This window comes from Etheostoma cragini, chromosome 21 (genome assembly GCF_013103735.1).
Source record: "Etheostoma cragini isolate CJK2018 chromosome 21, CSU_Ecrag_1.0, whole genome shotgun sequence".
NCBI classification, from domain to species: Eukaryota; Metazoa; Chordata; class Actinopteri; order Perciformes; family Percidae; genus Etheostoma; species Etheostoma cragini.
In genome coordinates, this window is record NC_048427.1 from 8,080,000 (window position 1) to 8,105,198 (window position 25,199).

At 44.0% G+C, this 25,199-nt stretch overlaps 1 protein-coding gene across 24 annotated transcripts in view; it reads left to right on the plus strand.

The window, feature by feature from the left end:
• tcf7l2 (transcription factor 7 like 2) overlaps positions 1-25,199 on the plus strand; it is an 88,626-nt gene that overhangs the window by 8,489 nt on the left and 54,938 nt on the right. For all 24 annotated transcript variants that reach the window (XM_034859864.1, XM_034859871.1, XM_034859875.1 and 21 more), the window contains exon 4: positions 22,102-22,203. In XM_034859864.1, the coding sequence (XP_034715755.1) occupies positions 22,102-22,203 (102 nt within the window). The remainder of the gene's footprint in view (positions 1-22,101; positions 22,204-25,199) is intronic.

Sequence of the window (25,199 nt, forward strand, 5' to 3'; positions counted from 1 at the left end):
TTATCAGACAGTAGTAGTAGGAAAAACTGGCATCTAATTCCATCCAAACATAGAAAGGAAATTAGATCTTGTTACCTCTTATTTATCTAATGATACTTTGAGCTCCTATATACTGCAATATTTGTTATTACAACACTAAACATACATAATATCAAACTCTATGTGCAGTGTCAAAATTAGTTCAGCTGCATGTAGTTTAATACGCATATGGTGTTACTTTTTAATTCTTGTTTTTGTACATAGTTTGTATCTCCAGTCTTAATGTGGTCAAGGGAATTTCTGGATGCAGATAATCTGTACAAAATGGCTCAGATGGGAAGGAGGCCCTTTGTGTGCGCTAAACACATAATGGAGGAGTTTAAGGTGATAAAACTCCAGTCAATGTATTTTTGATCTACTAATTAAACTTTTAATTATAGCAGGATAAGCTCCTAGGAGTGTGTGTGTGTGATTATGTGTGTGTTTGGGTAGCGGACTGAGTCCACTAATGAGGTGATCGTCTGCCTGCTTGTCGTAAAAGGTGGTGGATTCATAACTGCCTGCGAAAGGTGAGGAAGGTTTTAAGAGTGCACGCAAAAATGAATTCATCTGCTAATCTGCGGATTATGGTAGGATTTGGGGAGAGGAAAAAAATGTTGGCGAGATTACTTGAAAATGCACAAGGCTAATAAAATGTAACCCTTTTACACTGGCGTGCCGTTTGGAGCAGATTCTTTTCTTCTCCTCGTTGATGAACCAATTCCAGTGGAAAACAGATTAAGAGTAAATTCCCATGTTAGCTCTTTAACCAGCTGTTGGAGACCTATTTACACACAATAATAATACGCCTCTTGTAAAGACACAGCTGTCAACTTGTGTACGGCACTAGATAACATTTCATGTGAACAGCATGTCACATCCACACATGGCCTACGCCTCGCACGACAGCATTGAATTACCAACCCATTGTGCAGGTAATGTGTTTATTTGCCTCCAAACGGCAGCTTCAAGCAATGTGATTGGTAGTGCAAATTTAAATAAACTACAATACAATTCTATGCAGTATGTTAACAGACTGTATACTTCTACTTCTAAAATGAATGCATTTTAAATAATCATTTGTTTTTTCCACGTATTACCCCCTTATGGATGTTCATATTATGAATTACAATTAAACTCAAAACATATGTAGGGACATTGTAGCATTTTTAATCTTTCAAAAGAACTCCATCCACCCTTCTTATATTCATTCCAGTCTAGTGAGAGGCCGGTGTGCCAGCCGTGGGTCAGGGTCAATTCCGAAAGTGAACAAATTGACTCACAGCACTGAGTGAATAGTCAATTGGCTTCCTCCCCCCAGGGGTCAGAGTGAATGGAGTGTCTTGTTTGGACAACTGTCCCGAGGTGAGATGACTGGCCTTCACCGTTCTGACAGACAGACAGACAGACAGACTGACAGACAGAGGAACCAAATGCAATGGCAGACAAAGAGAAAGGCACAAGGGAATGTGGCACTGTTATGGAAAACAATGCAGTGTACTAGTCCCCCTGACATTTGATTGAAATAATGGCCAGCAGTGCACTGTCGTTGGCAGCTCTGATGGTGTCCACTGCTGAGGCACTGACACATGGAGGAAGTAATGATTGTAGTCTTCCTATAATAAAACCAAGCCTGAATGACAGCTGATTTAGTAGACCTCTGTTAAGTATTAAATGTAAATTAGTGCTGCACATGTTCCCGTACTCGAGTTCACATACTCTGGCACGGAAATGCTCCGAGGATGCTTATTCTACATCCTGTTTTTTTCTAACGATGGCTCACAAGTCCTATTCCAAGAGGTTTTCCCTGTTGCAGTCCCGTTTCAAAACTTGTTGGGGTGAGAGATTGAATTTCACATTTAGTTTGAAAACTGCTTAAGTGGAGCCACCATTGTCAAAAGTCCAAAATTAACCCCACAGAAGTCCAAAGTTGTCTTCACTAGATAAACCAGTAAGGAGACACTGGCCTGTAGCTTTTTGGATGTCTTGTCAATATTTAATCCTTGTGCTCTTCCACACTTGTGTTCTTATATAATCTTATATCTTTTAGTAGTAGTAAAATTGTAAAGGTCATTTATATAATAAACATGGATACCATAAACATTTCTTAGCGTTATATTTGTTATTTTACTTCCCTGTTAGCCCTCTAAGTTCATTTTAGATTTGAATCATGAATCTGAAACCTCTTCAGTCATAGTGAAAGTCAAGATTCGAGACAGGCATCACTGGGCTGGGGTGCCCTTTGTGTCATATGATGCACGTCACAATGCCCTTTAGAACCAGGAGGCTCTTTATCTCCTCTTTACTGCCTCCTCAATCTTTATTGACCGCCACACTTTGCATATTTGAAATATCAATAAAGATAAATGTCCAGCTTCGTCATAACAAGTGGCGCCACGTGGTAATGATTTCAGGATGGCTCCTTTAGCGACGTGATGATTTTAGTTCTTTTAATAGCTTATCTTTCTTCCGTTGGAGGCCAGCGTGGACTCTGGCCGTCAACGTTTAAGTAGGCAGACCAGGCTTCTGGAGCATTTCTAGTAGATGAGTCCGGTTTTGTGTGTCTATAAAAGCCCTTTGTCTGTTGGGGATGACCCTTGCTGTTGTAAGGCCTGTATCTGTCTCTGCTCAGGCAGGCAGGCAGGCCTGCAGTGAGGATGCAGCAGCTGGCCGAGGCCCAGGCACAGGAATGCTGTGTGTGCTGTTTAAACAGAGGCTTGTCTCAGTGCAGGCCTGGAGGAGCTGAGGGAAGGAAGTTGCTGCATGTTTACATAGCTGAATTGTCCTTTGGGCCCCCCCAGTGTCTAATGCACTTCTGTTCAAACATTCACAAGTGTGGAGATGACCCCCACTGATGCTGGTGTTCACAGCTCTGCCTTCACCCTGCCCCTGCTCTCTGTTTACATGTGTGTTTTTGTACAATGAAGACTCATGGCCACTACTCTCTTCCCTACCGTGGGTGTTTGCTGCTTTAACCTGGAGGCTTGGATGATAGATACAAAGTTTTACAAGGTTCAATTTATCACACTGAGACATAAGGGAAGGGCAATGAAAAGAGATGTACAGACAGATGAAGGGAGTGAATGCAAGGTCCTGTCCAACAAGGAGCCAGACATTGACATACGGCGGAGTCGTCGAGCTAATTGTTGTTTGAATTACCTGTTATGATCCAATGACAAATCTCTCACACTCTTGCCACCAGAGCGGAAAATGTATCCGGGGATTGGCATGATCCTCGCAAGTGTGTAAACCTGGCTTCAACAAGATGGATAAATGCAATTATTGGGCAGACCTGGAGAGGGGAAAATCCATTTAAAGCCTGTAAAAGCTAAGCAGGGGCCGTGGTTAATTCATTTGGCCAATTTACGGGTGATGTACGAGTGTCAGGGCACATTAGTCTGGTGGGGGAGAGGTGAATGTGTGTTGGCCCAGTGGTTTGGGTGGATGTGTTTTTTTTTGTAAGGGGGGGGCTACATGTGAAGATGGTCTTTAGTTGCAGAGCAGTCTCCTTGAGACCTGGTTCCCTACTTCTCTCCGATCCTCCCCCTCCGCCGTCTCAGCGGACAAAACAAATGGAGCCTGGACATGGAAATGACAAAAAGATGCACTGAGTGCACTGAGTGAGAGGGAAGAGGGATTGCTTTGCAAATGAGGTGGAGAAACATGGCTGTGGTCCACTGGGCGGCAGAGTGAGCACCACAATGCTTTGCCATACCAAGGGCTCAATCCCCCCCCCCCCCCCCCCCCCCCCCCCCCCCCCCCCCCCCACATCCTGCGAGTTGAATGACTGCTTTCTCTATATGCAGCAGTTGTGACCACACTGTGTGACCAATAACAGCAATTAAAGCCCCAAAAGAGCAGACCTGTAACCTAAGCAACATTTTAGTTTTCTATGCAATTGTAAGTGAGTGAGACACAATGCATAGAAGAGCAAGCTGAATAAAAAAAGATATTGCCCAACTTTTGATGTTAATGTTTATGTGTTAGGATTTACTCTGACGCAGATTGACTTTCATACTCTCTGAGTTTTAAATTGAGTTCTAATTAGGCAATGTTTACTTTGGGTATTCAGAGCCCTGAGCACGGTGACCTGCTCACCTGACAAATAGTTTCCTTTTTGCCCGAGCACTTGAAGTGCTTTTATGTTAACAAAATAAAAATATCATAGGTGAGACTGCAAGTTATTTCCGTCTGTATTTCTTGTACAGGGTGGACTGATTTTGTGTTTATCAACTCTTGCAACACATTGACATTAGATAGCTTCACTCTGCTTGGTCTGTTACTCAGCCATTGTCTCGCTGGAGCAAAACCAGTCAACGGTTACACAAGCTGAGCGGTATGCAAAAACAGTGGTGAGAGCATGGCCAGGCGGCTGAGAGTCGCAGAGGGAAGCTTTGGTTTACAACTCCAAGCCACAGCCTGAATCAGGGCACGGTTTGCTATCAGACAGAGAAAACACGAGAGGCTAAGACCTCTCTCACCATGATGCAGATGAAGTGGTTGAGATCACACTTGAGTGCCTCTTGCCTCTGTAGATTTGGTTTTCTGGTGTACATACGTGTTTGCGGTCTGTGTCGGAGGCAGTGTGTGTTAGCATTTGTCACCTGACTGCCAAGCAGCCGGTTTCAGGGAACCATAGCCAGTGTGAATGCTGGGGCTTGTCAAAGACAGGTGCCAGTGCTGCCGTACAGCAGCTGGGAAATGATTGCAAGGCCCACAATCAAGTGTGGGCCATTGGGAGACAGCATCAGCTAGAATTCCCTGCTGGTGAGGGATCAAATGTGAAGGCCTCACTCCAGTGCCATGGTTTAAGGCTGAAACATGCTGAATGCGCTTGTGCATGCACCTTCTGCACCCGCTCTGTATACCATACATACTTTGCTCCTCGCTTTGCACTTCTATAGGAAGAGATGTTATTGCTCTCCAAAATAAACTTTGACATGTGAAGATCCTTGTTTTGCTTGAGAGACTGTTGCTGAACGGATTCCGTTCTTATGACTCAAGTATTCAAAGAATGTCCAGGTAAGAATTCCACGTTGTTCACACAGTTGATGTCTACCTAATCTGTTGAGCAGCTGCAATTTGAAGGAGCTGGAGTTGCACCGGCGCACACTGATCGAACCGAAAAGGTGGGCAGTTAGCACAAGTACAATGTCTGGAATTTGTAGAGAAAGGCAACAGATCTGCACACATGCGACAATTACATCTTTGCAGACGTAAGACCTGTCATGTCCTAGTGAGCTCCAACAACCACAAGAGGCCTTTAATGGCCTTTGGTGTTCCAAAATTCCACTAACATTTGTTACAGATTTCTGAAAACGTAAAGCAATTAAAAGCTTTCTAAGATTTTATTCTGTGTGATTATCAGATTCAGTCTTGCCTGGTTGAGTTTCATTTTAATTCAAATGCTCTTTTTGAAAACCCAGAACAGTATTAGGGATGTAGACTGACTTGTAATAAAATGATCATGTAAAATGTGAATATTTCAATGTCTGTGACTTCTCCCTGAACATCGGGATATTACATAGCAGCGTAAGCTTCTCTCCCAAGCAGAGCAATGTCACAACTGGAAAGTGGAACAGGAACTCCCCCCGTCCTCTCAGGATGGTGGGGTTGTAGATGTGCCTGGGAGCCATTACTCCAAGCCCTCGGAGCCTTCGAAGGGAAGTTCCATGGACCCTTTGCATTTACTACACTTGCCTTAGGGATCACTTTGAGTCCTGCAATCTGAAAATCCTGTGCTGTAAATATGCAGATCTAGTCATCATCTTCTCCTGATCCGCCTGCTCGCTTCTTCCCAGATGCTTGCCCACCCTCATGGGAGAACAACTGCTGGCTGCCGCCTATAGGCCAGTGCAACACATGGAAGTTTTCTATATGCTCCGAAAGATCATTTTACCAGTATCAGTAGACGTGCCTCTCAGCACAACTGTTCCCAGTTAGTGGCGAGCTGCCAGTCTCATTACGGTCACCAGTAGGACAAATGTTTTTCACTACAACTGTGTGTAGTTTCATACGACGTGGCTTGGTTTTTCAGACCATTCAGACCATTGAACCAACCAGTCAATTGTCTTCCTCTAACGCTTTGGTAAATTCAGCTGTCCATTATGTCTACAAGTTTTTTTTAACACGATAAACATTTGTCTACTCTTGTTATAATAAATAAAGTTGTGGTTTAATATTACATTGATAGGTGCAACAGGTAACAGAGAAGAAATGTGCTAAGTCACCCCAGCAAGCAGCCATAGAATTTATTCTAATCATGTTTTTTATTGGTATGCCCAAAAACCACATTTTGGTGATTGAGTTAACATTAGTGGTATGCCTCGCACATTCACAAATGATCTCAGTGAAAACTTTTGTGCCCGACATTAATGAGGCCAGTCAGCACAGTTAATTTGCTGTTATTTAGGTCTGCGGTAGTGTTAAATCATAAACAGGCTCAGAGAGGCCTCGCTAACTTAACTGTAAATGATGAATTAATACTGAAACTCTGCTATGAACTTAAAGATAACGTTGTTTCTTGGCTGGACAGCTCGACTGTTGGAGCTCCCTGGCCAGAGATGGAGACGCTGTGGTCTGAGACACTGGGAAAGTCAACCTCTAATTGTTCACAGAAGCCATTGGCAGGAGGAGCTGAGAAATGACGAGTGACGTATCACCGGGGTCCAATGCTAAGATGAGAGCTCTCACACTTGCCATTCCGGGCTTTTGGAGCCCACCGGGATGCTTCCCAAAGACAAACTGGTTGTCCTAAAGAGAAGAAAAAAAAACTAGAAAACCCAGCTTTTTTTTTTCTTGGCTCACTTTTAAGAGACAGACACTTTCTTCCCGTTTTAAATTGGCCTTGTCATGTGGTTTCCTCAACTGGGCTGCCGGGATGCGGCTGTTTCCACATAGGCCAATGTTCCGTACCAGTTTTGGTTTCGAGAAAAATAAGGGTCTGTTATTTCTGGCACTGATCACTATGGTATTAAACTTCCAATTTTTCCCCAAAGCTAACACAGCCATGCGTTTGTATTCTTCACGCCTTTTTGATCTCTGTCACAGTTGCTTGGCAAGAGGCACATTTGTCCTAACACTGCCACAACTCTGTAACCCTCCCCCCTCCCAATTGTCGCACAAATCTAGTTTTTGCGGTATTTACTTGTGTGCCATGATTTAGCAAATAACATCAGTAATGATTCAATTGGGCATAAAGTAATTGAGAGGCGGCCTGCTTGCCATCTGTCTGGTGAGATTACTACTTTCTGTGTAATTAAACGTGTGACCTTGCGGCCGTAGAGGGAGGTGCCAGTGGGCAGCTACTGCCAAAGAGCCAGGACATCTCATTTGAAGATGGGGGAGGCAGGCTGGGAGGGGGGGGGGGGGAGTTGTTGTGCGGTTTTAACAGTTTAGCCCAGCTGCTAAAGATAGCACAGGCTGATGTGAGTCAAGCTTAAGTGGCAGTCTCCTTTACATGGATGTGTCCTGCGTGTGTGTGTGTGTGTGTGTGTATTCACACACACCAACGAGCCTGTGTCAAAACCCAAGTCACCAAGCCTCAGTCAATTTGGCGATGCAAGAGGCGCCCCGCTGAAGTCAGAGTGATCCCTGTGTGCATACAGTGTAACCAGGAGAGGGTAGAGACGCTGGGTCCAAAGAGTGTGTGTGTGTGTGCGTGCGTGCGTGCTGGAGGGGTTCACAACGGGCTGAATAGAGGCTGCTGTTTTAACTCTGATTTTATGTGTGGTTTTGTGTAGACTCCTGAGGTTTGGTTTCCCTTGGACAGTGTCCAGAGATTACAAGGCCTGCTTCTCCTCAGCTCTCCTGCGAGGCCGACGTTAAGGGTCCTGCAAAGCTCTGTGATTGGATTTCATTCCTGATCTGGTTGTTTGGCTTTGTAAACAGGACATTAAATACAGGGTAGACAGTGCACCGATGAGTCTTTGTGTCAGTGTATGTATGTGGGGGTGTTTGTGTGGTTTTCAGGCTTTATCCTCTACATCCTCCATTGTGGTGTCACACACCCTGTTAAGAAGAGGAACTAAAACTCGTGTAGCACGCCGATGATGTACAGTTCACACACAAACGCAGAATGCGCAACTGAAAAATACATCAGTATGTTTTTCTCAGTGTGGGCTGGATGGTGTCTTGCAATACTTCCACCCAGAGCTTGGAAAAAATAATCCCTCTTGTTCCCCCAAACAAAAATAACCATTTTAATCACTATGGTTGTGCTATGGTGCGGCCACAGCGTGGCTGGCAGGACCTGGCTGAGGTGGCACCGGCCACTGGGGACGGGGACGAACTCTGGGCCGGCCTCCTGGGAAATTACAGTGTGGTGTGGAGGGGGGGGGGGGGGGGGGGGGGGGGGGGGGGGGGGGGGGGGGGGGGGGGGGGGGGGGGCTGAAGCCCAGAGAGCTACTGTTTGCAGCAAGCTAGTTGCTCTCTGTTTCATCTTCGCCTTCTGGAGGTAATTGGAGATGTACTTTTTGTAAACATGTTTTTTGTTTCAAAGTTAAGTTTCATTGTTTCAGTCAGAAGATCTGTGTCTCTGCCCAGCATGCAGAAAAATACATTTTAGTTTATCTTTAAAAAAAAGAAGGTTCCTATCATCAAGTGGACTCCATTTTCACGTCCATTGTTTCACACATTGTTATGATGCTGTTCCCTCTTGAACTTATTTAGCCACCTCTTGTCTCCCTTTCCTCTTTTTCCACCACCCTCTCTACACCCAGCAATCCCTCCTCTCTCTCGCTCTCTCCCTCTCCTCTCTCAGTATGTGCTCTGATTACCTCTCCAAACTGGCAATAAGTTGATTGCTTTACAGAGATGATGTAAGCCCCTGCCCTAGGGTACATCAGGTTGGATTTCTCCTGCTTTATCTTGTAAAGCCTAAATTAACAGCTGGTTTGGTTGGAGTTCTCCTGGATCTGACTAAAGGATTAGGCTTGGTTCTCATGCGAGTCAATCCGGTTTGATTTATTGCAGGTCTATCAAAAAAGATCAATGGGAGTCCTTTTGAAAGTAAATCCTTAATCGCTCTTTGCACTTACGTGTCATCATTGTGATTTTTTTTCCCTCCCGTCTATCGGTTGCTCTCTCCTTTCTCCATTTCTCACTCCCTAATTCTTATTCTTTCCTTACACCATTGTCTTGTCTGTTTTTCTTTCTACACCCCACCAACCCAATGCATGGTAGCGATCTGACTTTCTGTCGATGGTTGCATGGTGAATTGCCGGATGGATTTTTCTCTGTTCTCATTAGGTATCCATCAGGGCAAGGCAGCCCTAAGCACGGTTTTAGGATCCTCTGGTTGGGATCACAACCGAAATGAGACCCTGCTGCTGCTGCTCTTGTTTTTTCTTCACCCAAACTTCACCTAAATCATGCCCTGTCTTTTCTCCACATTAAGCCTGTCACTCACTTCTGGCTCTTCAAGGACGTTGATGAATTCATATGTTGTCATAGCCTTGAACTTTCTAGTCAGTATCAGCCTAAAAAAATGTTGACCATCTTCTTTCCCTCCAGGCATAGATGCATGCTAACACCTGAAAAACAGACGCTAAACCGATTCCAATAACCTAATCCTAACTTTCAGTCATCTCAAATATTGCACTAGTGAACACTTATTTTCTTGCACGTTCAAGTGCACATGCTGTCCTGTCCACAAAATGATATAACACTCAAACAACACCCTGGTGCATATTTTCTTCCAGACATCCGTAATGTGACCTGGCAGCTGTTGAGAAATGGGGAAAGGGTGTGGGGGTATATATTATACTAAGGTTTCTATTCTTCCATCTACTCCAGCTTTCACTCATTATGTTATCTTCAGCACCCCTTCCAGACCTTATTTTCCCCTTCTCACTTCTCTATTTCTCAAGGCCATGACTTTAAGGAATCGGTAACTTGAAAAATACAACCAGTAGCACAGACCATAGGGCTAGATGGACGGGCAAACATCATTGATAATATGCCACGACGTCTGGGCTGCACCTCCTGTAGGTGGCTCCTCTTAAGTTTCTCTAAATGGCAACCATTAGGGGTGCATGATTCAGAAAATGTCACTATTTGATTCCATATTGTTTTTTAATTTTTTTATAAATAAAGATGAATCAATTTTTGGAATTCTATGAATTGATTTTAAATCTGTAGAGCTTGAATTGCAATACAAATGTGATTCAATTTTTTTTGCACATCCCTTAGCATCCATATTTCAGATTTCCTGAATACTCTTGAGTCAATTTCTCGTAGACGTTGAGATACCACAGGGGTGTAGGGAGGTGAGGTAAGGGCTCCTGGCCGATCAATGTCATATTCAGGTGTGTCCTCCTGGCATTCTCGGTGAGTTAGGTAGCTGGCAGACTTTGGGTTGGAGATGTGGGAGGGGCTGTTGAGGAGTGGAGGTTGTGTATATGTGTGAGGGGTGGGGGAGATCGACGGGATACGTGGGAAGGAAGGGCTTGCTGTCAGCCAGCTGGACCTCTTAATCCTACAGCCTTGGGGAGTGTGTGTGTGTGTGTGTGTGTGTGTGTGTGTGTCGTAGAGATTTGTCAAGTTTAGCACACCTCTGCTCCCCTCTTTGGCCCAGCTGAGCCCACAGTGTGAGTGTGTGTGTATTGTGTGTTTGTGCTCTAGCGAGAGACAACCAGAATTTCATGTGCACTGTGTTTACTGTAGTCCTCGCTTTTAAAGGCACACTGTATATTTATGTCGAGACGACACAGCCTCTCTCTATCCCTTGATGTTGGAGAGGCGCTGGTGGTTGGTTCGAGGTGGAAGTGTGTGTGTGTGTGTGTGTGTGTTTGTGGGGGGGAGGGGGGGGGGTGTCCCGCGTTGCTTGTGTAGGGCTGTCCCGCGTTGCTTGTTGAAGGCTGGGGAGGAAGGGGTGATGAGGGGCAAGTTGCAAGGGCTACAAACACTGCCAGCACCCCCCTCTCCGCCCCATCCCATCCACTGCCTTCATGTCCAGCCCTCTCTTGAGTATCAAATGTCTATTCTCGAAAACTCCTGTGTGTGCACTTTTTCCTGTTTGACGTCATACTCCAACTAACTGGCTGATTGCATCATCTACTTGTCATTCATTAGACACAAAACATACTATTTAGCCACATTCCATGCAAGCTTCCTCTCTTTTTCTCTGCACCCGAGCACCCTCTCTGTCTCGCTCTCTCTCTCTCTCTCTCTACACCAGTCTCTCTCTTTTGGCGTAGACTTTTGCATATATCACAGGCTGGCAGGCTAAGAGCTTGGGACTTCCCCACGCCACACTCCAAGCCTTTGATCCTTTGCTTTGGAGGTAACATCAAAAGGAGAGGCATAGAAAGGCAGCTACTACTGTGAAGTTCAATGTTCAACTTGATGGCTTGGCTGAGGGCTTTTTTTCCCTCTCTCCTCCCCGCCCCCCTCTCCCCTCCCTCACCTCCCTCCCTCCCTCCTCCCGCGGCTCCCTCGATCCCTTCGCTGCATCCCTCAGCTGACAAAAACACACAGTTTGTAGCCAAGGTTTTTTTTGTGCCTCTGACCTCACCTCCATAGAACCTATCTGGCACAAAACAAGACCTCCTCCCCATAAAAAACTCAGATATACAGATGGTGTACACAAAGATTCAGTCGTTTCTTTTTGATGGTGTGGTAAAAGGTGCAGTTCTAGCGCCCGGCCCTTCCCGTACTCTCTGTTTCCTCCACTCTCTGTGTGGATAGCATGCTGCATCCTACATTGCAGCTGGTTGCATCAATGCCAAGCCAGGCCCACTGTAGCAGCGGTGGTGGATAGGTTAGCAGGGAGAAAAGGGCATTATGTTCCCTGCACGCCCCCTCTGTGCATGGATCCATCCTTACTTTCTACGTCACTTCTTCTGAATATGCAAAAAAGAGTCAGAAAATGCTCAGAGGAAAAAAAAAGAACTCTGTTTCTTTCAGCTGCTTTGCTTGTTGTGTTGACACGGGGCACAGAAAGCTTGCAATCATTGGGAAAACAAATGAATTTTTTACAAAGGCCTCATCTGAGTTTCTTATGCAAACTCTAAATTAAGGCAGTATGAGATAAAATCACGCATTCCAGGTCAAAGCCAGCTTTTTCTGTGGTGTAGTCAACTGTATTTAAATGACACAGACTTGATAAGGCGATCCAGAAAGCTGAGGTGCTCCACTAAATGCTTTTTTTGTTTTTTTATGAGCTTCCCTCTCTGACTGTGCCAATTAGCAAAGGCGTGTGGCCTGCTTTTCTTCTCCTCTTTTTCCTGCTCCAACTCTCTATCTAAATAGACGCTCTCTATCGTGCTCCCGCACACAGACACCGCCGTACACACACCAAGCACACGTTTGGTGTATCATTAGCTTAGTGTGCGGGGAGGCGTGCGAGCCTTGGCTCTCCCCTGCCTTATCTCCATGTCAATCACAGCGTGTGTGTGAACATCAGTTGTAATGATCTCCATCCAGCCTGTCGGTGCGTGTTAGCGCCTGGCTTCCCTCGCCCCCGGAGCAAGCCGTTCCCTAGCTAATAGATGCAAAATTAAGCTGATCAATAGATGGCCTCAGCTCATTATTGACATGTTATCGCGGCGTGGGATTTTTTGTGCGGGGGTTTAATACAGTGCTAGCTCCAGATGCAAGGCAAGAGGAAAACAAAAAGTTAGCTGTTTTTACCCAAATGGCCCACTTTGTTTCAGCTCTACAATAATATTACATTAAGCTCATTTATTCTTACTCAATCTTTGGCGCATAACATTCTATATGCTAAAACCGTTTTGGATTCATAATGCTTGTCCTATCGGAAGAGTGATCATCTGCTCAGTGGTAGGAAATGAGATGGAGACTTTGTAAACCGGCATATTAAAGATTCATCAATAATTGGCATGTGTGCTGCTGTTTGTGTTGCGGGGAAAGAGGGTGGGGGGCTCTTATGGACGGATCACCACGTGATTGAGCTAAGTGGTAATTAACCATGAGAGAGGTGTGTGTGTGTGTGTGTGTGTGTGTGTCTGGGTGTCCATGAAGATGCTGTGTGTCAGAAAACGTGGCGATGCAGAGGGTAAGATGGGAGCTGCATCGCTGACAAAGTTGATTTGGAGGTGAGCGTTGAGGGCATGTGGTCAGGTTATGGAGGGACGAGGCGGGGGGAGCCACCCACTCTGGTCCGAGATACACAGCCGTCTCCCCTGACCCTCCTCGGGTGTTATTGTCCTAGAAGCATCTCACATTTTAATGAGCTCCAATAACCAAACCCTTATTACTTATTTATTCATTACGTTACCGTGGCAAAGCAGCAGTACCTCACTGTGTGAGTGTGCATGCAATGCATCTGTGGATTTCTTTTCCTTCTTTCTTGCACGGTGTCATAATAAATGGCATGTTGCATAACAACAACTATAAGTTAGGTTAAAGCTAAATGAACCTAAAATAGATGGTTCAAAGCTGACAAATTAGCATAGATGGTTGTGTTATGAATCCATAACCTGAAATCATATTTGGGATTTGAGTAAACCCTTTTAAATCCTGTGCTTTAGGTATGCTGAGGGAGTAGGCCTCATGAATATGGAGGCTGAACTGCTTCAAGGTTCATGTGCAAGTGTGAAAGAGACACAAAACAGACTGAATGTTTGTTGGTTTCGTATGATGCTTTTGTGAAGATTAATTGGCTGTTGGTATATGTGTGTGTGTGACGCCTTCAACATAATGCTTTCTGATTGATGAATATGCGTAGGTGGAATTGTGTGATAGCGTGTAGTGTTTTCACAATATCGGAAGTCTTTGTGAAGCCTCAGAGTGTACACATTCTCTCCCTCTGAGGCATGTTTCATAGCTTCCTTGTATCCAGTCTACCGTTTAACTAATTCATAGCGAATTCTCGCAGAACAAAACCAGACACCCAACATCAAGGGCAGTGTTGAGCTCTCCTCCAGCACAATACCAAATACAGCATTCTCCAGCAGAACGTGGGCGCTGCAATCAGCTTGCTTTTTCTCCCTCAGCAGAGCTCAGCTGCTGTTCACCTTTTTAACTCTCCCCTCCACGCCCCAAACCCTGCTTCCTGCAAACAAAGGTAAGCATGTAGTGTGCGCATGAGTTGCCCAACCTCTTCTCCTCCTACCCCCTGGCCCGGCCTTGCGTAAGGGGCTCAGACACACCTAGTCCTGCTGACGTGCCTGTTCACCTCCATGTAGCCTCTGACTAGGTCAGTGTTTACGAGACTCCAACCAGGAAGGTCCTGGCCCTGATCTTTGGCCTGTCAATCCATCAACCTACTTCCACTGAGCTGTGGAACCTCTTCTGACTGCTATTAATAACAATACTGATTTAACTCTACAAAATGACAGAATGCACACAAATAACAATTAACCACACTGAGCTAATAGTTCCTGCAGATGTTTACATGGATCTCAGTGATCGGACGAGTTGATGCATGGAGGGAGCTGCATTTCAATAAGGAAAAAAAAAAAGTCAATGGATTTTCTGTTTTTAACCTTTTCACTGCTCATCCAAGATGCATGCTAGTTTCTCACATTGATAATTGAAAACATGTCATGTCCTCAGGATAAAACCAGTAAATGCAGTTCTCTTTTGCATAAGTACATCTAGACATCCTTAGACGCGCATGACTGAAAATCTTCATAGGATAAAATGTAGAGGGACTTGTTAAGTATGTTGATGATTTGATAAAGCAGCTTTAATACAAACATTAAGTTTTGGTTTTAGTAACCCGCACAAAACAACCTCATGCTGCCCTTATTTTTTAACTTAGCACTTTGCATCCAGTTATTTTATTAGCCTTTACTAACCAGACTAGGGAGTATTGACGAGTAATCCCACTCTGTTAAAGCGATTACTTAATAGGAGTAAGTGAGACGAGTCAATTAAGCTTCATTTATGACCATTGTTCTTATCAGAGCTTCCAGCCTCATATATAACCCACTCAGTTTGTCACCCTAGTGGTCGTGGAAGCTAATGAAAGCACACCAAGGCCCGAGCTATATTTGGGTCGGAGTAAAGGAAAAGAAAGAAAGAAGAGTCACTCAGATAGAAGAGTAGCTCTGTGAAGCAACAGAACCACCTGAAAGCAGAGGCATTCTGCAGCAGAGCTTGATGCTAAAGGTGCCAGAGCGCCTGTTCATTAGCAGGGCTGATGGAAGACCAGCCAGCTCCTGCTGGCCTTCACCCTCCCTGCCACAATATTTATAGAGCCGCCAAGAGACACTCCTAATGACACAGGGAGAGGGACAGTGGGAATGGGGGGAGGACATGCAAAAGTCAGAAAAGGAACGCTGTTTACTTTCTGAGGCTTGTTGAGAAGTTGGTGTGTTTTGGGCTGAGAACTTGAACTAAGAACTCTGCATCCGTCTGTGTGTAATCTTTGCTATAATCTATCATCTTCTAATCAATTTAATTAAAGGTAGTTAACTACATTTATGCTAAACATTTGACAAGTGGACAACTTTGTCTCCTTGTGATTGTCGGAGACAGATTTGTCGGCTACTTGTTGTGCAATGCTTTGAAACATTTTGGTCAATCAACTGGTGTTTAAACATCACATTTGCCCACGCTTGCTAAGTAAACAGTGTCAGCGCAAAGCCATACTTATCTCATGAACCAGTGTTTAAGAGAGCGAAACTAACTTCCAGAACAGGCCAGATAAAAGTCAAGTGTTCATGGAAATAAGTCTAAAGAAAGGCCACCAAACGGATCAGCTAAAAACTAAGCATTTCACCCCTTTTGGTCAAAGACTGCAATACTTTCTGAGATTTTATGAACAAAAGTACTTTCACATGCCTGTGTCTACAGCCCAATTTTAAGGGGTGAGTAATATCTGAGTTGGGTGGAGAGGAGGGAGAGGTAAGTTGCTCCTTCTCCGTGTGGAAAATAAGCTTTTATGAAAGTGTTGTGTTGAGTTCTTTTGCAAGACAGAGAGAGAAGGGGAGTTTAAGGTGGAGGTGGAGAGTGTTGGCAAAGGGAGTAGGGTTAGAACAGGTGAGGAGGGGAGGTTTTGGATCAGGCCAGTGGCCCAAGTGCTTTCAGGGCCAGTGGTACCCCAAAGCAATTCTGGCTTTGGAGTAAGTATGGACCCAGCGGACCCCTTCCTGTCCCAAAACCCCAGGCCTTCCCACTTTCCACAGTTATTTTCCTGGTTGCAAAATGCCTCTGGCTATTAGAGCAGGTGGGGTGTGTTTTTTTGTCTTTATTATTTACTCATAAAATGTGCATTACTAGAACTAAAGCAGCCATGATAGACACTATTGTGTCAAACTTTCTCAGAGTTTTGTCAAGGTATTAATCTTTTTACCGTAAACCCATTCTTCCAAAATGGTACCAGGTAAACCCAATCAGACACATCAATGTATCATGTAGCTGAGTAGAATGGTGATTTCTTTTTTATAACCAGGTAGATTTCATTAAGGTTCTTCCTCCCCTCATTTAAAGAAAATGACTGTCCCTCAAATTAATAACAAATTAAGTGTTTTTAGAAGCACGTGTATGCTTCTTCTCTGGCACCTGTGAGTGAGGACAAAGGCTGCGGGCAATATCCGCAACAGATCAAGACAATATGCTCAGCTCTCGTTTTTAACGGGATAAAATTGTAGTCAAACTAGATAGACTAATCTTTTAAGCTCGGTGCAGTTTACTTGCTGAGCTATGAATGGGCTCCTCTTACTAGCCTTGATCATTTTAGACTTAATTTAAGCTCTTTAGAGTAGCAGTCTGATTGGTGTAATCTGCAAGCTGTCAATGCCATCTCTGAGTGCTCTCCCAGAGGAGCTGCCGGGCCTGTCGACCACAATATGTTCAAATGTGGGTGAGCATTGTTGCTCAGGTGTGAATGAGCGAGTAAGCATGTACAGTAAATAAGTCAGGGTGTCACTGTGAATGTATACGTGTTATCTGTAAATTTGCGAGTGACGCCCTTGTAGAGCTATGTCGTGTCTGTCATATGAGGCGTCCACAGATGGGTCGAAGATCTGCTGGACTCTCTAGAGCAACACCAAGTATCCATATGCTAACTCTAAACCCAAGCTGCTATATGCCTGTCTGTTTCTGCCCCTCCCCTCCTTTCTCACATTGCTCACATGGCTGGGATGCTCCATTGAGCCCCAGTGGTCCTCATCATCTGTCCCTCGGTTCCCTGCTGGAAAGTGGACGAGTGTTTTTGAGCCATATTGGCACATAAGGATCTCTGTTTGTTTGATTGGTCTAAAGCCCTCTGCTCTTAATCCAAAACAAAACGAACAATCCCTGCGGTGGCTGCTGCTCTAGCCGTCAGGCTGCATGTGATAAACACATCAGATGGGGGCTTTATGAAAAAGGAGCTGGTTGTTGACCAGAAAGGGGCGGATCAATCCTGCTCTTTCCTTGCCTGTCATTCTCACTCAAAAATGTATGAGTAAGACTTCTCCCCCCCCTCCTTCTCTGTCAATAGCAAGTATTGACGTTTAGTTAATGTTTGATAGGATGTGGAAACGATGGGTTATATTTGGGACGGGTCTAGCACTGGTACAAGGTTTAGGCCAAATCGCTTCTGTGCCAGCTTGTTGAATTAGTAACAACAGTGGTGAGAGCCGGTGTGCAGACATGTGCGGATGATGTGTGAGCGCTCAGGATGCCCCTCCAAATGTCTTGAGCCTACAGCCCCTCTGCCACGAGTTGTGACACCGGGCCCAGGGCCTCAGCTTGTTTTCAATGTGATGACAGTCTGTGTGGATCTGGGTTAACACTCTGTAGCTCATAACATGCCAGACCTTGGTGCAGCAGCAGTAACTCACATATGGGGGAGTTGTCCAGCATGCAAATAGAAAGCACCTGCTCAGTTATACTACAGTAAAACAAATATATCTGAAACAAGTGGCAGATTAATTGATCCACGGAGCCTTTTGTACCGCTGTTTTTTTAATTTATTTTTTCCAACACTGTAGAATAACATGAATGCCTTTAATTAAACAGAAAAAGACCAGGCTATGCTGATGTGTCTCAGCATAGCGTTTCCATTTCAGCTCCGTGTGAGGGTCTTTTACGGTTGTGCTGTTTCTAGTCGTAAGTGGATTTCTACCGAAGCTTTGGAACCCAAAAATGGTATTGTGGGTAGAGATGTTTCGATACAGATACTGGGAACGCCTCCGATACTGCCTAAAACACTGGAATAGGTATCGGGAAGTTCTGGAGTTTATAAACCAACCCGATACCACGTAAAAAAAATCCTAAAGAAAATCTGATTTAAAGTAGTTTATTATGATCTTTTCCCGTTATAACTGAATGCCAAACCGGATTAAAAAAAAGAAAGTTTTGTGGCATTCATTGTTTATGTTTTTCATGTTTCCAAAAGAGTTCAACCTGATAAAATATATGACACACTGGTATACAACCGGTACTCGGTATCCGCTGATAGGGTAGTTTAGATATTGGAAATGATATCAGGAAGGAAAAAATGGTATTGGACCATCTCTAATTTTTGGTTCTGGCCTTCTCAATGTAACAACACATTTGGGTGTTGGACAATTGGTCTGAGAGGACAAGCTATTTGAAGACATCAACACTTCATGAACACAGCTCTGACAGCCCGTTTTTTTTTTTTTTTTTTTTTTTTTGGGGTCTTTTCCCTTTATTTGATAGTGACAGTGGATAGAGAAAGAGAGGGGGTGACGCAGCAAAGGGCCTTAGGTCAGATTCAAACCCGGGCCGCTGCAGAGGACTCAGTCAACATGGGCCGCACGCTCTTACTGGTTGAGCTAGAGGCCGCAGCGACAGGCCCGTTTTCTGACTGATTTCATAGACCAAACGGCTAATTGAGAATAGAACACACAGAAAATGATCATTAAGGAAAATAAGAATTATTTTGGAAGCAACTCCCCCTCCACCAACCCCTTTCTTGTGCTTGGGAAAGCAGTAGAGGACATGGAAATCAGAACAGTGAGAGTGAGTTCATCCCTGTGTAAGGGTTTAGAGGACTCCCTTGTCTTTCACTTCATTAGAGACAATTGAGTCATTCAGCTCCCATTGTGGGGCTGACCAGGCGAGTAGGGGTGCAGGGTAGTGGAAGAGAAAGGGGGAGGCTGAAAGGGAGAGGGGCAAAAGAAAAGCCGTCTGCTGCACAACCTGGAGCCGCGGCACAGCCACTGGGTGGCTCTTGCAGGGTGGGGGTCTGTCAAGGGGGACGGGCTAGTGTTTGTGTGTGTGGGTGGGGGGCAGGAAGAGACACAGGAGAGGAGAGAGTTATCCTGGAACTCCGGAGCAATTTGTCACATTGGAATGGCTCTTGAGTTACCCGGGGGGCCCCCTCATAGCGGGAGAGTTTTCAGGTCGCGGAGTGGGAAACAGGGAGGGGCGTGGAACAGCAGAGAGGGGTCAGAGGTCAAGGCCTACTCAAGACCAGGCGGTGCGTCGGTTAGCAGGGCGGGCTGGCGGGTGGAGGAAGAGGAAGGAGGCCAAAAAGGGGGTGGTCGGAAAGCCCGGTGCTTGCCAGGGCTCCGTTTTCCTTGGCATGCTTGTAAAACCTACAGGAGAGATTAGTGTGTGAGAACATTTGCAATAGCAGAGCTGAAGTGGAGCCACTTGTCAGGGCATGCGCTGCGGCACCCTCCCTCTCTCTGTAGTCTTTCACTGTCTCTCTACCACACTCAGGGGTGTCACCTTTACGCTTCTTACCCACCTACTCAGATTGTCCTCTCGCTCGACTCCTTCTCTGGCTGCAGCTGTGTTTGGATATTTGCGAGCATGTGTGCAGGACTTTCCCTCTTTTCTCCTGCACTGCTCCGTCTTCTAGCCCCCCTGGCACCAATGGACACTGTCTTGAATTACCTCATAGATGACAGCAGCCCCGTCACTCTCTTCCTCCTCTTTTACTGTTACAACACCAACCCCTCTTCTCCTCCTCTCTCTCCTTCATGGCAATTAATACCCAGTGTGGGGGGTCCATAAAAAAGACTTCTACTCTGGAGTTTTTAAAACCTTTCCTTTTTCCACTCTCAGAACATACAAACAAGCATAAACAAACCCAGTTTTTTTAGCAAAGAAAACCATCTTGGGGTTATAAATGAGTTATAGTGTCGGAGAAAGACCAGGCAGCAAACTGTTTTTTCCCTTGCATGGGCTGGAACCGAGGACATGGAGTCAATAACTCCCTCCAGCGTCTACCACTGGCAGGCACCCCACGGTGAACCCTTCGCTAATTACCACTGATTTAGACACAGTCTCAGGAAGGGTCGCGACACATTCACTCTCTGACCAGCTCTGACACACACACACACACACACACACACACACACACACACACACACACACACACACACACACACGCACACAAACAGCCTCACACATGCATACAAACTAGCCGTCAACACAAAGAAATTGGATCTGATGTACTGTACCTGCATCGCTATACAACTGTCAAACTAAAGGAAGTTTGAAGACTGAAGTTCTAATTACTAAAACAGCAATGCCTAAACTTTTTGTCACCAAGCGCCAAAATGTGATCTTGGGCTCTGGGCCAATTATGATGGTGAGATAACTATAAATTGTAAGCGACTTGCATGAACCTTTTTAAGGTCTTATGTCATCACTTGATCTCAATCCCTCTATGTAATTGAATAAAATTCTGATAGCATCTTCAAATGGAGCAACAAACTTTAAACATGTGGCTATCAGACATTGAAAATACACTCCAGAGTTAAGATTTCTCGATCATGTTGAAGGTTTACGTGCAAATGGCATCATAGGCCCCTATCCAAGTCCAAGCTGACCTGTCAGACTGTCAGGGGGGATTTGGTGTGTAATAGAGCAACTCATGTGAATGTCCATTTTATTAAATTGAAATTTAAAAAAACAACCACTCAGCCGTTGTTACCAAGAATGTTTGGCACCAAGCTTACAAAATAGGTCTGTAATGCCACTTTGTCTTAATAACACAACAACAGTGATTGTTCCTGTTCTTGTATTTAGTGTCTTATCTCTATCTATCTATATATATATATATATATATAGGTGATGGCAGTTCTGGAGATATATATATATATATATATATATATATATATATATATATATATATATATATATATATATATATATATATATATATATATATATATCTCCAGAACTGCCATCACCTAGGTAGCCACTGAGGCTAATATTTGAATGTAAAGGAACTGCTGCTGCCTCAGTACTTTCCCTTCTTCTCAATTTTAAGGCCCTTTGCCTCTTAAGACCTATTCCAAGGCCTTGGAGTCAAAACAGCTGCTGTGACCGCTTTCCCTCAAACTAGGTGGCCGAGACATTAGTAAGCAGTGTCTAGGCCACATACTATTGCAAGGTCAACAATTGGCTATCGATGGCCGACAAATCTACAGATAATTTCCTGTATGGCCAATGTATATAATAATATATGAAGATACAAGGTAGACCATTTTAAGAAATATTGTCGATGCCGCACATGTCACCTAATTAAAAGAGCTCCACCCATTTTATAACAGACCAATGTTTCTCATGACCCTTGTTTCGGCTTATCTGTGTGTGTGTGTGTGTGTATGTGTGCACGCACGTGCGTGCATGCGAGAAAGACAGAGAGACTTGTGATAGAGGCCAAGTAAATCATTTATCGGACCAGTCAGGAGGTTTAGCCCCAGAGGAGCGTGGTGAGACGCCACGCTTTAACCTCTTTATGGGTTCCAGTAAAAGTCTTAACAACAGTCACATTTATGACATTAGGTCATCTTAAAGCCAGGAGGTGTATACAGTACTACCTTTAACGTCCGCCCTACCCAAACTCCAAGTTAGTAACTTCATGTTTTAAAAAATTCTGCTCACTGAGAATGAGCCTGGCTACTAAAGAAAGAGTTTTTTGTGTATATTTCTCAAAGTGTGTAATTTGATTTTCACGTCTACTGTGTGCATTCCTGCTGGACTCTCACATAAATGCTTGAGGCCATCCTCACCTACGTCCACCAGCCGCTTTAAGATCTTTATTTGCTTTTACATTTTCTTGAGTTTCCACACCAATACACCCATGTAAGAAATGTTGTCTCCCTGTTTGTCTTATTTTTTAATTTGTTCTTTTTGCTTTCTGCATTGTTAACAAGTTTTGTTTCTTTCTTTCCATTCTGTTTCCTTTCTACCGTTCAGTACCTACAGATGAAATGGCCCCTGCTAGATGTTCAACAAGGAGGTCTTCAAAGTAGACAAGCACTTAAAGATGCCAGGTCCCCGTCACCGGCACACATCGTTGTAAGTAACACTCCGCCTGGTACTTTTCTTCTTTCACCAGCTCTTCTTTCCTTATTCTTGACAGAAAGACAAACAAACCCTGCTTCTCTTCTCTTATCCATCCTGAAAACTTCTTCAGTGTCAAAGCCCTCCCCTTCCCCCTATGAATGGATGTTTTGACTGAAAAAAAAAAATACATTTACCCCTTATCACAGTTACTAACAAACCCAGTCAGTTTTAAGTAAACTTGTAAACTTATGTAGATTTTGACAATGAAAGTTCTGTGGATTCCAGAAAGTATAGTTTTCATCTGTTAGTAAATGATCAGGAGGCGAATGGCCCTGGGGACTGCTACTGTGGCAGGTGCAGCAGTTGTTCTTTGGACAGCCATGCCGCCTTTAATCCCAGAGAAAATGATTACTCCCCGCCGAGCCTTGTACTAAGCTGGAAGATAATGAAAAACAGGTCCAATGTTGACAACTTTTTCACGAGAATGAGCTAATGCTGGACTGCTAACATATTGTCTTTAAGGGAAGTGTGGGCGTTCCTTCAACACTGATTACCCTGTCCATGGAGTTGGAGGAGTAGTCTGGCAGGAGAGTTGGCTGGACAGCCATAGGGGCATACACAGTACATCCACATAACAGAGCATCCACCCCAGGCACGTCAATATATAAGAGCTCTACAATGAACAGTTGAACGTGAACTTAGTAGATAGCTAAAGGCATAAAGTTTTCAGAAGGTCAGCGGAAAGGTTGAACAATGGGAGGTGTGCGTGTGTGGTCACAGGGTTAGTGAGCCAGGAAAATCAATGAGAGCGGGGATTGAGCAGAATTAGTAAGGTGATCATCTTGAATGCCCTGGGCCATTATTGGCACAGTTGTTACTTTTTTGTTTTGGAGTCGTGCATCTTCTACATATCGTTATGAAAATTTGAAAAGCGCAAAGTGATTTTAGATGGAGAAGCCTTCCAAGTTTGTGTGCTCATGAATAGAATATCTCCTGTGGTAACCATTCACCGGGGGAGCTAATAATAATACATGGCAGACCCTTTTTTTGTTTATGCACTCTGTGCACCAACACAGTTAGTAGCCGTAATGGCTCTGGAGCTCACAGGAGGAAGCAATGATTTTTTTATCACACAAATTGCGCTGTCAAGACAGAGGGTCCCTCTGAGTCATATTTGACATTTGATCAGTTCAGTATCTTTTATGGTCCGTGATAAATACCATCTTGAGCAGTTATTCAAACGTTGGCAAGCCAATGCCTCCTTGGTATTTTGCCCATTTAAGTTAAGCATGTCTTAAAATAGCTTGAGCTGACAAGGCTGTTTATTTGAACAAGAAACCTTGTCATAAGTTGTGTTTAAGACAAAGAGCTAGCAATGGCAGCGTTATTCTGAACACAAGCTCAGCTAATGCCCTCCTTATCTGTCAATGCGATGTTAGCGTTATTTTTATACCAAAGAGTTCAGGGGCCTCCTCATACTCTGTTATTTTAGGAGACGCTGAGAAAAGAGTCCCAACTCCTATGAAGTCATTAAACTTGTCGTAGGCAGCAAAAGCTGCAGGTAAATACTTGAGGTTTTATACTGTTATGAGTCATATGGCTGTAAATACTTACCACCTCACATCCACCTAAACTCCTGCTAGACGATTCCCTTTTAAAGGAAGTTTGAGAACAAGTCAAATTTAATGGTTGCAACTCAACTTTTCAGAATGCATAAGTGCTGCCACTTTATATACATTTCTGTTGTAATGTTTGTTTATTTAAATTGCCTAATGACTAATTGGGTGCTCCATTGATCTAAAATTATAACGTGAAACCTTTGGCTTTTTTTGGTTTGTTAGGACAATTAATTCAAGCATCTATCTTCCAAATTGTGCTCAGAAGGTGGTAATACAAACAGATAGACATGTAACACTAACAGGCTTGGAACAAAGAGGCATCACCACAACAGAAACTGGCTGTGGGGCGAAAAACAAACTTCAAACAACGTAGATGGACAACCAGTCAGATGGAAAACATAAGCTTGCACATTGCTGGAGTATAAATCCATTCACAACAACACAATCTAGTGACTGTAACTATTGAGTTACATGAAAATACAATTCAAAAATGCGTAATAATTGACTTATTAGCGAGATGCAACGAACATATCGGCACACATGTTCCTTGTAATATAACAGATTCAATTTGGTCCTGATTGGGATCCAAGGTTTCTGCCCTTAAATGGCAATATAGCCACTACTCGATTCAAAAGCTCTTTTGTACACCTCTTTTCTGGGGCAGGTGCGTCGGAAAATGCAAAGATTACCAGCAATATTTGTTAAAGACGTCCCACACAATGTCCATAACGCAGAAGGTCTGTGTGACCGAAACGGTGTAAAATAAAGTATTTGCAAGGTGTAATGGATAGTGTGCTGGACTTCTTTAACAAATATAGCCACAACTTAAATTACGTTAAGAGACTAGAGTTGCAAAGATTCAACAATAATTGATTAGTTGTCAGCTATTAAATTAAAAGCCAACTATTTTGATCATTGATTCATCGATTTATGTAATTTTTCATTCAAAAAAATCGAAATAAATCTCTGATTCCAACTTTTTCTAATGTGAATTCTTTCTGAAGACTGAAGGGTCAATAACATTTAGATTTGATGATAAATAACTCCTTTTCTGAAATGTTAATGTTTTCTTTGGGCTTTAGTTTAAAGCAGAAAAACAGATGCAAAAGCAGTACGGACCAGTGAGAACCCTATTAAACTGATGCCGTGATTTGTACTGACACTGATCAATATGAGAGAATACATTGTAATATTTGTGGTCATATTGCCCAGCCCCAGTGTGATCTATTTGATAGAGTATACAGGCTGGTAAGATCAGAGGCATTGCAGCATCACTGCTTAGGCACATGTCTCGCTGTTAGCACCACTGATGTATTGAATGTGAAATGCAGCTTGTATAGTTACCACTCCTGCCATCTCGCTCCAGCATCCGCCTCTGACTGAGAAGGA